The sequence below is a fragment of the Adiantum capillus-veneris genome, chromosome 4 (assembly GCF_014529385.1).
Source record: "Adiantum capillus-veneris isolate H3 chromosome 4, ASM1452938v2, whole genome shotgun sequence".
NCBI classification, from domain to species: Eukaryota; Viridiplantae; Streptophyta; class Polypodiopsida; order Polypodiales; family Pteridaceae; genus Adiantum; species Adiantum capillus-veneris.
In genome coordinates, this window is record NC_140934.1 from 159,218,246 (window position 1) to 159,235,553 (window position 17,308).

Here is a 17,308-nt window from a genome sequence, read left to right on the forward strand (position 1 = left end):
CCCTTTTGTGTAATAGAGCCAAAAAAGGGGGGACTCAACTCGCCCCGTCCTTGCCAATTTTGCAGCTTTAATGGAGACCTTCGTCAAGAGTGATTTCCTTTTCACTTGCACTCAGAATGCAGGCCTTTCTGGGCTTCCCTTGCAGCGACGAGGGGAGAAGTGCACTGAGCTGCAACAGGCAATTGAGACAGAAAGAAAAGAGCGGGCACCGGGGAAGAAGCAAAATGTGTGTGGGCAGACAATTGCGTGAGTGTGTGTATTCGCGTGTGGGTGTGTGTGTGGCGTGGGTGTGTGTGGTGAGTGAGAGGCGAAATGCTCTGTACCTTGTGTCCTGCTCGTTCAGCCCTGTCTTGCGCGCTCTGCCCTGTCTTGCGTGACCTGCTCCCCCTGCTGCTGCCACGAGGGCTGTCTCTCTGCTGCCACGCGGACCCCTGCCTCTATGCGGGCTGCTGCGAGAGAGAAACTGCGTCCCGCTGTAAAGGGAGAAAGACTTGCGCGTTGCTGCTTACAGACCTGCGCGCGCTGCTGAGAGAGTTGCGCACTGCTGCCCGCCAGAGAGAGAGAGAGAGAGAGAGAGAGAGAGAGAGAGAGAGAGAGAGAGAGAGAGAGAGAGAGAGAGAGAGAGAGAGAGAGAGAGAGAGAGAGAGAGAGAGAGGCCTTGGGATGCGTGTGCAGGGCTGTAGGCACCTAACAGTGGCAACACAGAAAATTATAGCACGCTGAAATTGACCTGTAGCTCACCGTAAAGCTTCCAGAATGCAGGGAAAAGCGTCGTAGGCGTGTACTTTTGGCCTACAGGGATTTTGCACCGTTATGTTGGCATAATTGGGTCAAAAACTTGCAATTACAGCCATGGACAAGTCCGGACAGCTTGGAGGGAGTTAGGTGAAAGTGATCGGATCGTTTCTTTGCACTAAGAATAAAGAAATACCGAAAGAGGCACCAGTCTTTGGGGCCAACAGGTGTCGGCGTCTGCTTGGTAGCGCTCTCATATGTGTTTGAAGTGTCAATCGTTATAGGTTTTTATTTGCAAAGTTTCTCTGTTTCCTAAAGTTTAAATTTAAGTTTCAGGTGAGCCAAAGTCTACCGCCCTACGGACCGGTTTGATGGTTCCATTGCCGGGACAGAATCACTTTTTCCTCAAGAAGTGAGTCTCAATTGGTTTTTGGTGAAGACACAGAGTGCGGGATTTGGCCGACAAATGGAAAGGCATTATGGAAGAGGGTTCCTCTTCGGAGGTTAGGTAGGCAATTCCTACAGTGTTTTGAGGTTGGCGAGAGCTCATGGTCACCCCTATCTGTACCTCTTGTTGATGTGAGTGCTCCACCAGTGCAGGGCTTTATGACTAGGCAACTTGAAGGTGATGCATTTAGGACTCAGTTGGTTGCCGATGTGAATGTTTTCACTCGACTAGTGCAGAACCCAAGGTTTATGGAGTTTTTGCAAGCGCCACCAATGCCACAATAGACATGGCAACTCACACAGCCAGTAGAGCCCGTTGAGGCTCAAGCCCAGATACTTCATGCGTCCTAGTAGGATAGGGAGCACTCGCACGTTGCGGAGTCAAGGGCTCCAAGACAAGTTCCTTCTGTTGATGAACAGGTGGTTAGGACGCCAATTCCACAGGTCTTGTCAGTTCAACCCACCACCTTTCAGAGTCCACATGTTGCATTAAATGGACATGGAACCAGTTTCCAGGCAATGCATCAGGTTTTTCCACCACCCACGGTACATCTTGGGTATTTCGGGGGTGGATCTGTGTTCCTAAGTATGGCTGGTTATGCGCATGGAAACCAACAATATATGTTAGAAACAGTGTTTGGGGGTATGGAAGGCATGAACCCCATGTATGGAAATATTGGCATGCAACAAGGCTTTCAAAGCAATCAGGTCCAGTTTGGGGTGCCACAGGGCAATTTTGGTATGGCTGGTTTTTTTGGACAACAGCCAGGTATGGCACTTATGACGCAAAATGTCAATGACCAAGGAATGCCGATGATCCCTTTTACAGTGCCCATGTTGCAGGCAATTCCCTATGACAATTTGGGGGCATTGGAAAAGCCAAAAGTCTACAAAGAAGGTGGTGCAATTGTAAAGTTTGACACTTTCAGCGGCTAAGAGTTTGACACAGCTTATGCAGGGGGGGATTTTACAGAGGCCTCTAAGGTCAGGAAAGCTGCCACTTTCTTGAAAGGCAATGCGCTTACATGGTGGACGACACTGTTGATGCAAGGACAGGCACCCGCCGCATGGGTATACTTCAAGCAAATGTTTGCATCTGCGTGGCTGTCAAATGAATTTGAAGCCGATGTCGTGACGGATTGACACCAACTCACTGCGGCTACTTGCAAGAGCCTACATGATTACAATCGGAGGTTTTGTAAAGCGTTGCTCTCAGTAACCTCCTATAGGTTTGTGCCATTGACAAAGCAGATTGAGAAGTATTGTTGTGGGTTGCCTAAAGGGCTTCGAGATTACTGTACAAAGAACAAAGTGGCTACCTTGACTCAGCTTATGGAAGTTGCCAACACTGGTCTTGCCTTGTTGAAGGGAGAGGACAGTGGGTTTCTGGGCAACGTGAAAGGGGGGAAGCAAAAGAAAAATTCAGCAAAATAGCTTTGTAAAAATGGCTCTTGAAGCGTCACAGGGGTTAGAAAAGGTCAACAAGGACAAGGACTCAGGCGAGACTTCTGGAGCGCGGGCATAGAAACAGAAAAGGAAGCCTTTTGTGCATAAGTCGCTCGAGGAAAAGAAGGTCTTGATGGCTAAGAATAAATGCTTTATATGCGAGCAGCTTGGTCACTTTGCTACAGATTGTCCACAAAGGAAAAGACTAGCTGACTCAGATGACCCTCACAGGTATGCACATTTCCATCACGAAGGATGGCAAAATTGGAGAGTTTTCTCGCGTAAAAACTTGTCCGATTCGAAGGGGAATTGGTCCATTGCGTGCGGAAGCATCTGAGACACATGTAGACGTGTTCGCGGCTCGAAACGGTCCAAAACAGAGAATTACAGCCTGCTGCGTTTTTCTGCAGGTTTAGGGTTTCGCAATGAAACTGTAGGGAATCGCCAGTGGAGCCTCGGAAAGGCCTTGGGATGTGTGTATAGGGTTGTAGGGCCGTAGGTATCTAACAGAGGCAAAACAGAAAATTACAGCGCGCTGAAATTGACCTGCAGCTCACCGTAAGACTTCTAGAATGCAGGGGAAAGCGTCCTAGGCGTGTATTTTTGACCTACAGGGATTTTGCGCTGTTATGTTGGCGAAATTGGGTCAAATTCTTGCGATTACAGCCATGGACAGGTCCGGACAGCTTGGTGGAAGTTAGGTGAAAGTGATCAGATTCTTTTCTTTGCACTAAGATAAAGAAAAACCGAAAGTGGCGCAGTCTTTGGGGCCAACAGGCGTCGGCATTTGCTTGGTAGCACTCTACTTCCAAGCCGTGTGTGTTTGAAGTGTCAATTCCCGTTACATGTTTTTATTTGCAAAGTTTCTGTGTCTCCTAAAGTTTAAAGTTAAGTTTCGGGTGAAAGCCAAAGTCTACCGCCCCACGGGCTGGTTTCAAAGTGCCAAACCAATCACCAAACACATGCCAAAAGTGTGATTGAAACTTGACTGTTGGACCTAAAACTGTCGATTGTGGCAAACCACAATGGAAATGCCAACACTTGATGGACAATCGTGCTCGTGCTTTTGCTTTGAGTGTGTCATGCCGAGGAGTGAACATGCAAAATCGATTGACATGACCTACCTTGGGGAAACATCGTGAAGTCCTTGAATGCAAACTCTTTATCTTTTCTAGAGTGATCTTCATGCATCTGTGCTCATCCGTGAGTGAATCCTGTGCATCGTGCAATATGACATTCCTATGAAAAGGTAACACATAAAGATGCCAGTAATTTTAGCAATTTCAGCTATTAGTCCCAGTAATACCTTTTATGTTGTATAAATTTTGGTTGTCTAATTAGTTTGCACTACTAAACAAGGTTTAAAAAATGGTTTTTTGAGAGCAGGGTTTGTGTGGGCGCACATAAATATGTAGTGAGAGACATCATTAGGTTTTTGTGATAGTTAATTCTTTGGGAAGTTATTTCTGTGGGGTTCTTCAGCCATGCTATTGTCCTCTGGGAAGATTTATTGAGTGGGGTTATACAGCCTTGTTCCTTGAATCTCCATTGTCAGAAACTGCGTTCAACTTTAGTCAGGTGCTGATATTTTACCTCAACAACACTGTTTCAAGTTTTTTTTGTGACTGCTTGTAAGATAACCTTTTCCTACTTGCTCTTTTAAAAAGAAGGAAGTGCAATACGTGTTAGTGCAAAAAGGACTAGTGAAAGACCTGGAAGAAGCAAAAGGAAATGATGACACGCGCGTGCGTGCATGCACACGCACACGCACACGCACACACACTACATCAGTGCAAAAGACTGCCTTATATAGTGGAGGACACCGTTTGCTTTCTATAGTCCTTGAGTCTCGACTTTCCATTATATTTTCACCAACCTGTCCTTTTCATCTGTAGATATTTTGCAAAATTTTTGTCTTCTCGGAAAACCGTACTAGCCATCTCCAATTTGCAACAAAATTCTTTCACTTCTTGCTTAGGTGTGAATCTTGCTGGAGATTTTTGATTTGGACATTCCTCAACAATATAGCTATTTTGAACTGGTACATGTGCTGCAATCATAAATGGTTGTTCTTCTCGCAATGACATGCAGGTTTTGAAGAGCTCGCCACAGCAAATCCCTTGTTCAGAAATTTCAAGAAGACTCTATTTGGTGTTGAAAGCTGCCATACAGATAGAGAATTAGAAGGCCACGATTTTAATGCTAATCTTAACACTTCCATCCACAATTTTATGTACCTGGTCTCAGATTTTGTTCTGCTAAGGCCAGCTCATCAGACACTGGAATATCTGATCCGACGATACAAGTTGGTGAATTATTTTGTGTGTGTTTTGGGATGTGTGCTTATAGCGACAGCAATGTTGAAATCTTGTATGGGTTAGGCTACTAACTTTTTTTTTGTGTTGACTTGTTAAAGGATCCATATCTACAATGTAGACGATCTGATAAAATTCACGCTTCCGTATCATGAGACTAGTCTTTTTGTTCGGATCATGCAATTGTCAAATATTGGGTATGTTTGAAAGAACTTTTCTAAGAAAAGTCTGGTTGTTTGAAGTATTTCTCCTTAAATTTGGTTAATAGTTGCTTACCCCTTTTCTGACAAAATACTGGTTGCTTACTTCATTTCCAATATTTTTGCATAAATCTCATCAATCTAAATTTTCTTGTGGGGTCTAAAGGCCACGTTGGTTCCATGTATATATGGCCATTCGTAGGGTGATCTTGGCCTATGAGACTAATCAATGCAGATGTGTGGTATATCCTTTGTCATCCCAAAAAAGGAAAAGCTAAACTGAAAATGTAAGACTATCGCTAATTGGTAAATTGGTGCTAGGACTCACTCTGGAGTATTTAATGAGTAGTGTTGTGGGGGGGTTAGGGGGGTGGTTATGCGGGTGATGACCAGGGTGAATGGAGGATGGAGCTCTTCTGCCGGGAGCTTGTAATGCAAAACCATATACATAGGGGGTATACAAGCATGATTTGCAATCTAACTAGATCCTACCTGTACTATATGGGGGGTATAGTATGGTGTACATGAGTGAGGGGGGTATCAACAACTCCGTAGGGCTAAAGAATATGCGTGGATCTGATTTGAGTTGGGCCAGTCACCCTCCATTCTCGGTGGAACTTGGTCTCTGAAGTGCTACCTAGCACGAATGATGGTTCCATATATAGATACTGATTTAGCAAGTGCCTCGACCATGAGAGGGGGGGGCAGCTAGCTAGGCTCGAATAATCTCATGTGGTGCTGAGGCCTTAGCCTGAATCATCCGAGAGATCATAGAGACTATAGGCCTCTCCATACATCTCCATCCATCAGTGCTACGAGATCTGCCATGGTGGTCCCCAAATTTGAACTTTGTAAAGCATAACCGAAGCCACTAGAGTCTCAAGAAAGCCAGAGCTTTGCTCGAGGTTCCTGAAACCGAACCTGCGAACACATCCTCTCCAATCCTCGCAAGGTTGCATAAGCTCTCGTCAATCTAGTCTGTGCTGCTTCCTCAATGAAAACACCGGTCCACTCAAGACTACCCCAAGATAGGTGTATGCATCCACCATCTCATGTCCATATGTAAACGTGGGTGTTGACCTCCTGACCCATTGTGGTGTGGTGTTTAACACCATAACCTTGGGTTTTCCTAGGCTAACAAACAGTCCTTTATGATGAGCAAACGTGTACAAAACATCTAAGTGACGCTGCATCCCCTCCAAGGAGTCAGAAATCAACACAATATCATCAGCATATGACAATAGTTGGATTCATGTGAACAAGAGGTGGAATACAGATGCTCGTTGCTACTGCTCGCCCCCGCCTTCCCCCACCCCCCCCCCCCCCCCCCCCCCTCTTCCCCCCCATTGCCCTCGAGTAGACTCTTGAGACTTTCTGTTGTGCATCTGGCGCACTGATCAACTGGAGAAAGATAGTGGCTTTCTCGGTTGGTAGTGCTCCTACGCCCAATTGGATACCAGGTGAGGGTTTCTGGTGGATTCCCCCAGAAACTGCAGTTCGGTACTTGGGCTGTCAGGTTGGTTTGGACTTAGATTGCTCACCTCCTCTTGTCTATTAGGAGGAAGTTGTTACACTGGAGCTCCGCACGGCTTTCTTTGGCAGGCAGACTTGTAGTGGCCAACCAAGTGTTGTTGGCTACTATGTGGTACATCACTTCTTGTTGGATCTTCTCGAGTTCTTGTATCAGCCAAGTAGAGAGGCTGATGAGGAACTTCCTTTGGTCAGGGCGTGACACTCGGATAGCCAGGGCCAAAGTGGCATGGCAGGTCATCACTCTCTTCCTTGTTCTCAGGGAGGGTTGGGGATCATAGACCCAACACAGGAGAGCAGAGCCCTTCTTGGGAAGTTCATCGTCAGAGGATTTCTTCCAGGTGAGAAGCCCTGGAAGGAGTTCTTGCTTCAGCGGCTTAGTGCTAGGGTGCCTCAGGTTGGAGGCCCCTGGCGACCCTCGACTCGATGGATTTTCACAGAGATGCGCAGAGTTGGCTTGAGCAGGAGACTGGAGGATCGCTTCGCTGTGAGTCTGCTCCGATCTTGGGAGCAACTGCGGCAAGGCTTGGAGCAGTGTCAGCCTACTTGCACGGAGGAGCGCCTGAGACAGCCCCTTGTTTGGAACCCCATGGTTAGCACTCAGAGAGGCCACTTGGTTGGTAGTTGGCCTCATGTTTCCTGGGGTCCCATGGCAGAGGGTCCAACACGCTCTCTAGGTGACTGGTTACAGTTTTCAGGCTTGTCAGAGGAGCTTCAGGGCATTCAGCTACAGGGCATGAGAGGGGTGTAGAGCATGTGTCAGGACATCTCAGAGACTGAGTGGCTCACACCTCTGGAGTCAGCAGCACCCAGATGGATGGGAGCCTTCACGCGATTGGAGGTTCTCATCTCAGTTCGGGCTTCTCAGAGACTATACCCTCTCTGTTTTTCGAGCTACAAGGTGAGGGACGCTAACATCGAGTTGTAGTAGAGGCCCCGTAGGTGACAAAGTGCTGTTTTCAAAGGATCCGCATGGTGGCCATCTGTGGGAGGACTTGTGTCATAGATCGCGACCTAGCAGCTCTTGAGACTGGCCACTGGAGACTGTGGGCTTGGGAGAGCTGTCCACTGACACGAGTACAATGGGATTTTGGAGAGTGGCTTTGGAGGGAGCTTTCTCCTCTGCAGACCCTCTAGGTGTCCCTTTCTTTCAGTACACTGTTCAACTGGGACGTCACATACTGGTAGCGCAGAGAGGCTCGTCCTGCTGCAGCACCTCATTGGCAGGAGGAGGGTCTCACAGCTAAGTTCTTGGCAGCTTTTTGGGAGAGGTTGTGGGACTCCAAACAGCCGAGACGAGTCACTTTGTTCCAGTGGCTGGTTGCACACAGAGCTACAAGCAATTGGGAGCTGGCTTGTACATAGTGGTCTCTCGGCCGCATGTGCAGCTTGTGACCACCCTGTGGAGAGTCAACGTCACTGTCTTTGGGACTGTTCTTTGGCACAACAGGTGTGGCTTCGTGTCCTTCGGCTGATGCAAGCTCTTTCCACAGCTCGACAGTACACTTGGGGGGCAGCTGCTTGGTCCACTCTCACGGGCCTGGCACTTCAGTTTGAGCTATCTTCCACCAACAGGATGATAGTGATGCAGGGGGGCCGGCCTACACTCCAGCGTGCTATAGAGCTTACTCCACAGGAGTGTTGCAGTGAGAGAGAGGAGTGTTGGGAGCTCATCAGTGGCGTGACACTTTGGTTCATCTGGTGGGCCTGCTGCTTCCGCATCTTCGAGGCTCGCCTTGTACCACCAGCAGAGATTGTTCGGGATCTTTGGCTAGAGCTGATCCATACTCTCAAAGGACAATTTGAGAGACTCCAGGGCAGCTACGACCGCATGCCGGAGTGCAGAGAGGCTTTCCTTCGTCTCTGGCGCCCTGGGCCTTTTTTCACCATGGTACAGGGTGTGCTTAGATGGCACTACCGTCCACCTGTGTGGCTTGTCCCTCCTCCCATCTCTTGATTTAGCCTCACTATACATATGCTGTTTTTTCATTGGCAGAGTCTCCCCATTATGATTGTCGTAGCCCTCTCTTGTAGAGGTGGTTGTAGCCCTATGGGCAGTTTCATTAACTAATAGAAGGATCTTTTTCTCGGAAAATAAAAATAGTTGGATCCATGTCCCTGCCAACTATGCTCCTCTATCACCATCCCTCTCAATGTAGAAACCTCATCCACATACATGCCAAATAGTGTAGGAGATAGCGGGTAGCCGTGTTTCGCCCCGATAGTGGAGTGAACCAAATCAGAAATCCCCTCTGGAGTGCGTACATGCCCCGTTATTGACCTGTATAGAGCCATGATCTTGGGGGGGGGAGAGAGAAAGAAAAGAAAGAAAGAAAGATTTTTAACGTCTATGTCAGGCCGAAATCGGCCTATGAGACAAATCAAATGTACATGGTGTGTATGTCATCCGTCTATCGGAAAGACAAATGAAACAAAACTGATACAAAACTGAACTGAATGTAGGTAGTGGAGTATCTGAGGAGGGATGGAGCTCTATCTCTAGGGGTATATGCATGTCTATATGCTCAAGGTAGTACAATCATGAGAATGCATCAAGCTATCTAGCTCCATCCTGTACTAATGGGGGGATGTAAGATGTGGTACATGGGCGGGTCTGGTGCCAAGGCTACCCGAATGAAAGCTGTCGGGTCGGCCCTCATCTGAGCCACTCGCTCCTCAGTGGCACGGCGCTCCCGGGCTCGGATCTCCTCGATTTGTCGGTGGTGGGAGCTCGCGCCCCTGTAGCCTGTGACTTGTGGTCGTCGTCTAGCTCGGCTCACCTCCGCCTGTGGGAGTGTCACTCCCCTCTGAGTGTCTGGTGAGGGAGGGGCGGCAATCCTCTGAAAGAAGTCTGTGAGCTGCGACTGTCTCCCCTCTGTCTGTGTAGCTGTGTGTGGCTGTAGTAGTGTGTCCCGATGGCTCTGTATCTCTAGTAAGAAACGTCTGAGCTGTCTCTGATCTCGAGAGTCCATGATCTCTCGGAGAGTGGGCTGTCCTCTGAATAAGGCCTCATACCTGCCTCTGATCTCAGTGTATGCTTTGCATCTACATACAAAGTGCTCCTCACTCTCCACCTCCTCTGTGCAGGCTCTGCAGACTCGCTCCTCCCTGAGAACACCAGTATGTCTCCCGATCTCAATCTCTAACCTGTGTGAAGCCACTCTCAGCTGACCAATCGCCACCCGTGAGCTATGTGGCATATATGTGTCCATATAGCGTGGTCTCTGTATGAACCCCCCAGACAATATGGTGAGAAACTGGTCTCTGTAATATGACATCCTCGTCCCCAAGCCAGGTGACTCCCAGACTCTCCTAGTGTATAGCTGCCACAGATCCTGTCTCAATACCAAGTTCCTCTCACTGCGAGAGAGGTGAACATATGGTGAGTGGGGGTCGTACCTGAATGGTGGTAGGCTCTCCATGTCAAGACCGTGTCCCTCAAACCATGCTCTGACCTATGAGTACCATGCTCTCTCATGCCCACTCTCTGATAGCTGTATAGCTGCCTCAAATGCTCTACGAGTAAGTCTGTCAGGAGGTAGCTCTCTCATCCTCTGGATGAAGCAGACTGTCTGGAATAGTGCCTCTACAACCATAGGTGGTGTGGCGAGCTCGGCTCTAATAATGTCATGTGGCACTGTCTTCTTGCTGCAGAGCAAGCGTGAGATCATACATACCTGTGGCCTCTCAAGCTGTGTCCACTGGTCAGCTGTCAATCGTGGTGCCCATACTGCCGTCGAGTACATCAAGGCCGGGGTGACTAAGGTGTCGAAAAGCCACCCCTTCGTGCGGGGCTCCTGAAAGTGTGCCTGGTGGCATCTCCGCTCTAGCATGGTCAGAGCTGCATATCCTCGGGTGAGCCTGTCAACAGCAGCCTGCCTCATAGTGAAGGGTCCTGGTAGGCTGGTGAATGTGATGCCAAGGTAGACATAGGAGGTGACTACATCAACCTGTCCTCCTGCTGCTGTGAAGGTGGCAGCGCTCCTCACTGCACTGGATGTGTGAAAGATCATAACCTTGGTTTTGCCAAGGTTCACAGTCAACCCCCTGTGTGTGCTGAATTCGTCCAAGGCCTCAAGATGCCGTTGCAAGCCCTCGGGTGACTCTGAAATCAACACAATATCATCAGCATATAACATGATGTGGACCGGAGTACCTGCCAAGTCGCTCCCCTCTCCTCCTGCTCGCAGTATGTAGTCGGAGATCTCGTCGATGTAGAGCCCAAAGAGTGTCGGGGAGAGTGGGCATCCTTGCTTAACACCAATGGTGCTAGCAATGGTCTCTGAAAAACCGCCTGGGCAACGAACTCGACCCGTCACCCTCTCGTAGAGAGCATATATGGCCCAAATCATCTCTGTTGGTACCCCAATGCTGTGAAGGCGCTGGAAGAGTCTCTCGAGTGGGACTGTGTCAAAGGCCCTGCGGAAATCCACAAAGCAGCAGTAAAGCCTCTTCTTCCGCGCCTTTGCCCCATCAATGAGGCAGCGCAGAACGAAGATGTGATCAGTGGTGGAGAAAGCTCGTCTGAAACCTGCCTGGCCTGGAGCTCGTAAACCCTCGGTCTCTGCGTAGCAGCTGAGCTGTGCCTCAAGTACTGCTGCATATAGCTTGGCCATCGTGTGGCCAATCATGATAGTCCTGTAGTTCCCTGGGTCCAGGGTGTCGCCAGATTTGTGGATAGGCACTATGGTGTGCTGTGTCCACTCCTCTGGGAAGCCCTCCCCCATAGCCCGGTTGAAGACATGTGCAATCAACGGGGCTATAGTGGAGGCCGCATAAATGATGTGCTCACTTTGTAATCCAGTATGGTCAGCTGATCGTCTGTGCTGCATGCGGCGTATGGCCCTCTCTACCATCTCTGCTGTAAAGAAGGAGGAGCACGTGGGGCGTGGCTCGTGTGGCTGCGGGATAGGAGGCGACCCTGGCACCTCATAAAGTCGCTCTCCATAATCATGCCATATCTGTGGATCCTCAATAGCTGTAGTCGGACGTGGCTCGCGCACGGTGTGCCATGCCGTCGCGCTATCCATGCTCATGAATAGGCGGTATAGCTCAAGCTCCTGTGCCTCTTCGAATGCTCGCCGCTTTTGGCGTGTCAGCGTCTTCATATGCCGTCTGGCCTCTCTCTCTGTGATCTCTCCTAAGGCTCGCCGTGCACGGAGGCGTCGGTATAGCTCTCTGCACTCATCATACCAGCGGTTCTGAGGCATAGTCCCGGGGGGGGGAGTGCGTCCTGTGTGAGTGGTGTGTGGAAAAGAGCTAATAGCTGAAGTGTGGAGAACGGAAGAGACATGTGATGTGAGAACTGAGAGTGGTGTGGATGGGTGGAGGAGGCATAGGCCATGCTCGACCTCGGCCGAGTAAAGAGAGGCTAGCTCATGTGTGAAATGGATGGTGGTGTGTGGAGTGTGTGCTGTGGAGCTGTGTGGGATGGTATCTCCGGTGATGGAGAAAGAGAGGTATGTGTGGTCGGTTCCGATGGGTATGGGTGGAATGGTGAAGGATGTGATAAGGTGTGTAGCCTCCCTGGGTCCCAGAATATAGTCGACTGTACTCCCCCCTCCCTCTGCAACTCCATGTGGCATACAAGTCAGGCCCCCTGAGGTGGGCCACTGGACCATCCCGTTATAAATAACGAGACGGTGCTGGGAGCCAAGTCGAAGTAGATGTCGTCCGTAGGCTGTGACTGGAGCTCTGTCTGCTGTATCTCTCATAGTAGCCTCCTCATCTAGAGTGTGTAGTGCCTCTGGGTCCTCGTGGTCATATGCCTCACACTGCTCACTGCGCGTACGAGCATTGAAGTCTCCCATAAGGAAGACTTCACCCAGTGTGGAGTACTCCATAATCTCCTCCGTGAGGCATGCGTACGGTGACTCCTGCTCAATAGGGGCGAATCTGGAGCCTGTGGGAGCAAAGTAGCAAAGGGCAATGTAGACGATCCTGTCTCGTGAGAGCTCGAGGCGAATCCACATGTAGCGGGCCTGTGGTTCCCGGGCAACAATCTGTAGTCTGCTGTGAAGCCCCTGTCTAAAGAGTATGGCCACTCCTCCTGAGCCACGAGTGGTGTGCTGGCGCATACATCCCCGATGTAGAGACTCCCACTGGAATCCATGTATCCGTGGTAACGCTCTCTCTGGGCTCTCGTGTGTCTCTGTAAGTAGAATGATGTCTCGACCTCTCATCACCTCCTCAAGTCTCTCTGGGTGTGTCCATAGGTCTCCATTGCAATTCCAAACCGTGACATGAATCTCCTCGTGTGTCCCACAGGCCGCGAGTCCCTATGCGATGGTCTTGCCATCAATGATAACCCTACCATCTCGATATACTGCCTTCTTCCCTTCTTTGCGGGCTTGGTGGACTCTAGGCATGCACGCGCGACGGTGATCTTGTTGCATCTTTGTGAGGTCATCATCAAGATAAATCGGGGGGCCTTCTAGCCCTCTCAAGATGACCCTCTTTCGGAGGAAAGAAGTTCGAGACTCCTCGGAGGCGAATTGGAGGATGAGAGCTCTCTTCTTTGGATCTTTGCCGGCTCTCCAAACTTTGGAGAAAGGGATCTCTTCTTCCTTGTATCCCACTTTCTTGCATAAAGCTTTCCCATCGCTCTCGGGTGTAGACCCTTCTTCTTCTTTGATGCCGGTCACTCGCACATTGAGACGGCGAGCTTGTCGCATCTTCTCCTCCTCGATGGTTGTGTGTACGATGAGTACCTCATCTTTTTGGGCTTCCTCTCTTGCTACCTTCTTGATATTCTTTTTGACCACTTCGACCCATCCTTCTTTGGTGGCCTCTAATTTGTCCTCAATGCTTGCGGTGAGGGCTTTGGTGATCTCCTCCTTGAGGGCTTCCTTAGCCTCCTCTTTAATCTCTCCTTCCTCGGGGGTGAGGGATGTGATGGAAGCATGAAGGAGATCGATTTGTGCCTTCATCTCTTCTTGCTCTTTCCTCCATCTCTCCCTCTCCTTCTCGTTCTCCCGTTCCCTTCTCTCCTCCTCCTCTTTGAGATTTTGGATTTCCGCTCTCATGTCCTCCTTCTCTTCGTTCCATAGCTTGATGAAGGTGGCTTTCTCCTCCCTCCATATCTCTCTCTCCATCCACCATTCTTTCATGTCCTTCTCCAATTGTGCAAGCCTCTTGTTCGTGAGCATGAAGGTTGTCTTCATTGTCGATGTCGGCGTCTTGATGATGGGGGAAGACATGGTTGTCTTCGAAACTACCCTCTCTTCATATTGTGAAGAAGAGGGGAGAAGGGGAAGAGAGGGAGTACGTGTGTGTATGCGTGTATGTGTGTAGTGTGTGTGTGGGTATGTATCCGTGTGTGTGTGTGTGTGTGTGTGAGAGAGAGAGAGAGAGAGAGAGAGAGAGAGAGAGAGAGAGAGAGAGAGAGAGAGAGCTGCGTGATGGGTAGCGAGGAGGGGCTGCGTGAGGGGGAGGCTGGAGGGGGGCTGCGCGAGGGGGAGGCTGGAGGGAGGCTGCGAGGAGGGGCTGCGTGAGGGGGGGGGAGGGGCTGCGTGAGGGGAAGAGAGGGAGTACGTGTGTAGCAAGGAGAGGCAGTTCAGCAGCAGCAGTAGGTTGGTATAACAGCAGCAGCAACAGGCGGGTACTGGGGGTGCTGTGCAGGTGGGGTGGGCGCGCTGAGCAGCTGGGGGGACACAGCAGCGCGCAGTACAGCAGTAGTGTGCCTGGAGCAGCACAGCAGCAGGTACGCGCGCTGGTGCAGCAGGAGGAGGGCGCTGGTGCAGCAGGTACGCGCGAGAGAGAGAGAGAGAGAGAGAGAGAGAGAGAGAGAGAGAGAGAGAGAGAGAGAGAGAGAGAGAGAGAGAGAGAGAGAGGTGCAGCGGAAGTGAATGTTGAACTTTGCTCAAGATGAGTGCTCCGAACTGTGCTCAAGGTTCCTTTTACTTACGGAAGGGAGAGCCTTCTGTTCCTTTAATGAGAGAGTGCAAATGATCACAAACAAAGTGTGACACTGTGAATGAAGGTGCTGAGACTGAGAGATAGAGAGAGAAGAATACGACACCAGAATGTTATCAAACCCTCCTCCGAAGGCCCCACTCTCTATGGCGAGAGCGGTCTACTATTGATTGCACAAATCTCTACAATGCAATGGACTTGCCGACGATGTCGACAACGATGAGGATGGCGACGAGACGGGCTGAAATCTGAAAATGCTAAGAGCTGAAATCTGCAAATCTTGTATCTGCTGAATTCTGACTCTATGTCGGTGACGACGACGATGATGACGATGCGACGATGACACGCTGAAAACGCAGATGCTGAAATCTGCGCTCCGGGCTGAATCTGCAAACTTCAGTGGATCTGACCGTGCGGCGAGGATCTGCTGCGGGAAGGTGAGGTCTGCGAGGTTTGGGACGTCTACCGCGGTGTCTTGATGTTGAAAACTGAAAGCGCTGATGTTCCTGGGTGTTTTGTCGTGAAGGATCTGCAAAACGCTGAGTGGTCCTACTGATGCAAAAACGCTAGGGCTGATTCTGTGCTGATGCAAAAATGCTATGGATGTGCTGTGTCTTGCTGTTGCCGGGGCTGATCTGCAATGCAAAAACGCCAAGACTGGATTGATGCAAAAATGCTAGGCTGTTTGTAGGCTGAGAACGCTAGGTTTACCGCCGTGGAAGGTTTTGCTAAGAAGGTGCCTGTTGGATGTCTGGTCCCTGCTGCCTCTCCTGCCCAAAAGTGCTAGCGCTAGGATTTCTTATATACTTGCATGGCTAAATTGCCCTACCCAGTTTCCCAACAAAAGTCACTTAAAAATAATAAGCGAAAATTGGCTAAAATAGGAAAAATAGGTCTATGCACTGTAAAAATGCTTCTGATTGGTTCTAATGGAAATCTGATGATGATGCCGTGTGCAACCAGAGGATATGCATCTACTCTAAGTGTCTGGACATGCACGGTCTGCGAACAGACTCACAAAAGTGCCAGATCACTTCCTAATCTAGGCTGACTGAACTGAACTGAACCCATGTCTTGTAGTAGCTTGTCCACGTACACACAGGGTTAGATGAGAGAGAGAGAGAGAGAGAGAGAGAGAGAGAGAGAGAGAGAGAGAGAGAGAGACGTGATGAGGTCCCCACCAACCCTCTCAAGGCCCCCCCACTCCATTGCCAATATGGTGTTTGCTTTTGATTGCGTAATGGGAATGTACACACATGCAACACCTCAATGCAGACTCTATTGACTCGATGGGAAATGTTCCCTCAATAACTCTTTAAAAGGAAGTACCTCCGGGGCTGATTTGATGCACCTTTCGATCCGAAAACTGAGGGGTTGTTGATGGCCACCAAGGGGTAGATCTATGGCTGATTTGCACTCCCGATGTGAGAGGAATGAAGGGCTAAAAGCTGGCTGAAAACGCAGCTGATGATGGACAACGATGGGAGCACTCGATGCGACGAGGGAATGGCCGAGAAGAGGCTCAATAGGCTGCCGAAAGGTCCGGGTTGCAACAAAGAGTTTGCGTTAGCGAACAAGAGGCTTTTTTGGCAAGGAACAGGGCTGAAAATCCAAAACGCTGGGCTGGACGACTGATCCGGCTCGCGATGCTTGCAAAACACGAAGGTAGTCTCTTGGCACAAATTTATTGTTCAACTCAGCCTATCATCCTCAAACAGATGGTCAGACAGAAAGAGTTAACGAGATTTTGGAAGAGATGCTTATACATCACATTCAAATTCGATTGGCATCATGGGGAGATTGTTTGCCACTTGTGGAGTTTGCTTACAACAATTCTCCCAATTCAGTAATTTGCATGACTCCGTTTCAGGCTGCATGTGGACATACTCCTCTTGTGCCTACGAACTTTGTTCTTGGTGTCGAACCTCTCTATGCCAAGAAGCGCAGAGGAAGCCCAAGGAAGATGCTCCGGTCCGATGCTTGCACAGTGTGTGTGTGTGTGCTCACACCCTCACGCCGAGAGTGTGCACGCCGGAGAGAATCCCTGTCTTGCTTCTCCAAAAAAGGTCCGTGTGTGAGTGTGTATGCAGTATTGCTTAAGCTCACTTTCAAAAAACCCAAAGCTACCCGATTAGTGCAGAGCTTTGTTTTTCAAAGCTTAAACACTTTGTAGCGCTGTACAAAGGTCTCAAATGCCTTCAACCCCCAAATTGCCTCTTCACCGCTTCTCCTCGATACATGCTGTAGCCTGATTAAATGCTTGCTCGACCTCTGTAGAGCTTCAAACCCCTCAAATTGGCTCATTCACCAGCGCTGCCGATTACTATTGCATTGTTTGTGTGTGTGTGTGTGTACACGCACAACCTCACAACACTTGAAGCAAAAAAAAAAAAAAAAAAAAAAAAAAACGCGCTACTCAACTTTGATTGTGGATTGCGATTCACTTCACTGACTGCCTGGATTCTCCTCTGGCTGCTGCTCGACTTCAATTTCAAGGCTTACAGAGCTGCCCAGATTCCATTCTAGCTCCAATTTCCCACGCTGTCTGATTCTCTGTACCTGCTTCACACGCACGCATCCGTGCACTCATCAACTGGTATCAAAGCCGGCTACTGCAGTCATGGAGCTTGACGGAGCTTGAGCGATGGCAGATGCGGATCGGAGCTTGGCATGGGAGGTCTTGGAGCTTGGAGCTCCCGGCATGTGCAGGTCTCCCAAGTT

General features: G+C 49.7%; 1 protein-coding gene across 3 annotated transcripts in view; it reads left to right on the forward strand.

The window, feature by feature from the left end:
- Positions 1–17,308, forward strand: part of LOC147460233 (ARM repeat superfamily protein) — a 234,605-nt gene that overhangs the window by 11,963 nt on the left and 205,334 nt on the right. For 2 of the 3 annotated variants that reach the window (XR_015187951.1, XM_086511315.1), the window contains exons 2-3: positions 4,720–4,933; positions 5,045–5,140. Coding sequence is in view for 2 of the 3 variants with exons in the window: in XM_086511315.1 (XP_086367441.1) it covers positions 4,720–4,933; positions 5,045–5,140 (310 nt within the window). In the remaining variant the exon portion in view is untranslated. Of the gene's footprint in view, positions 1–4,523; positions 4,607–4,719; positions 4,934–5,044; positions 5,141–17,308 lie in introns of all 3 variants that reach the window. The other variant, XM_086511316.1, reaches the window with a different exon arrangement.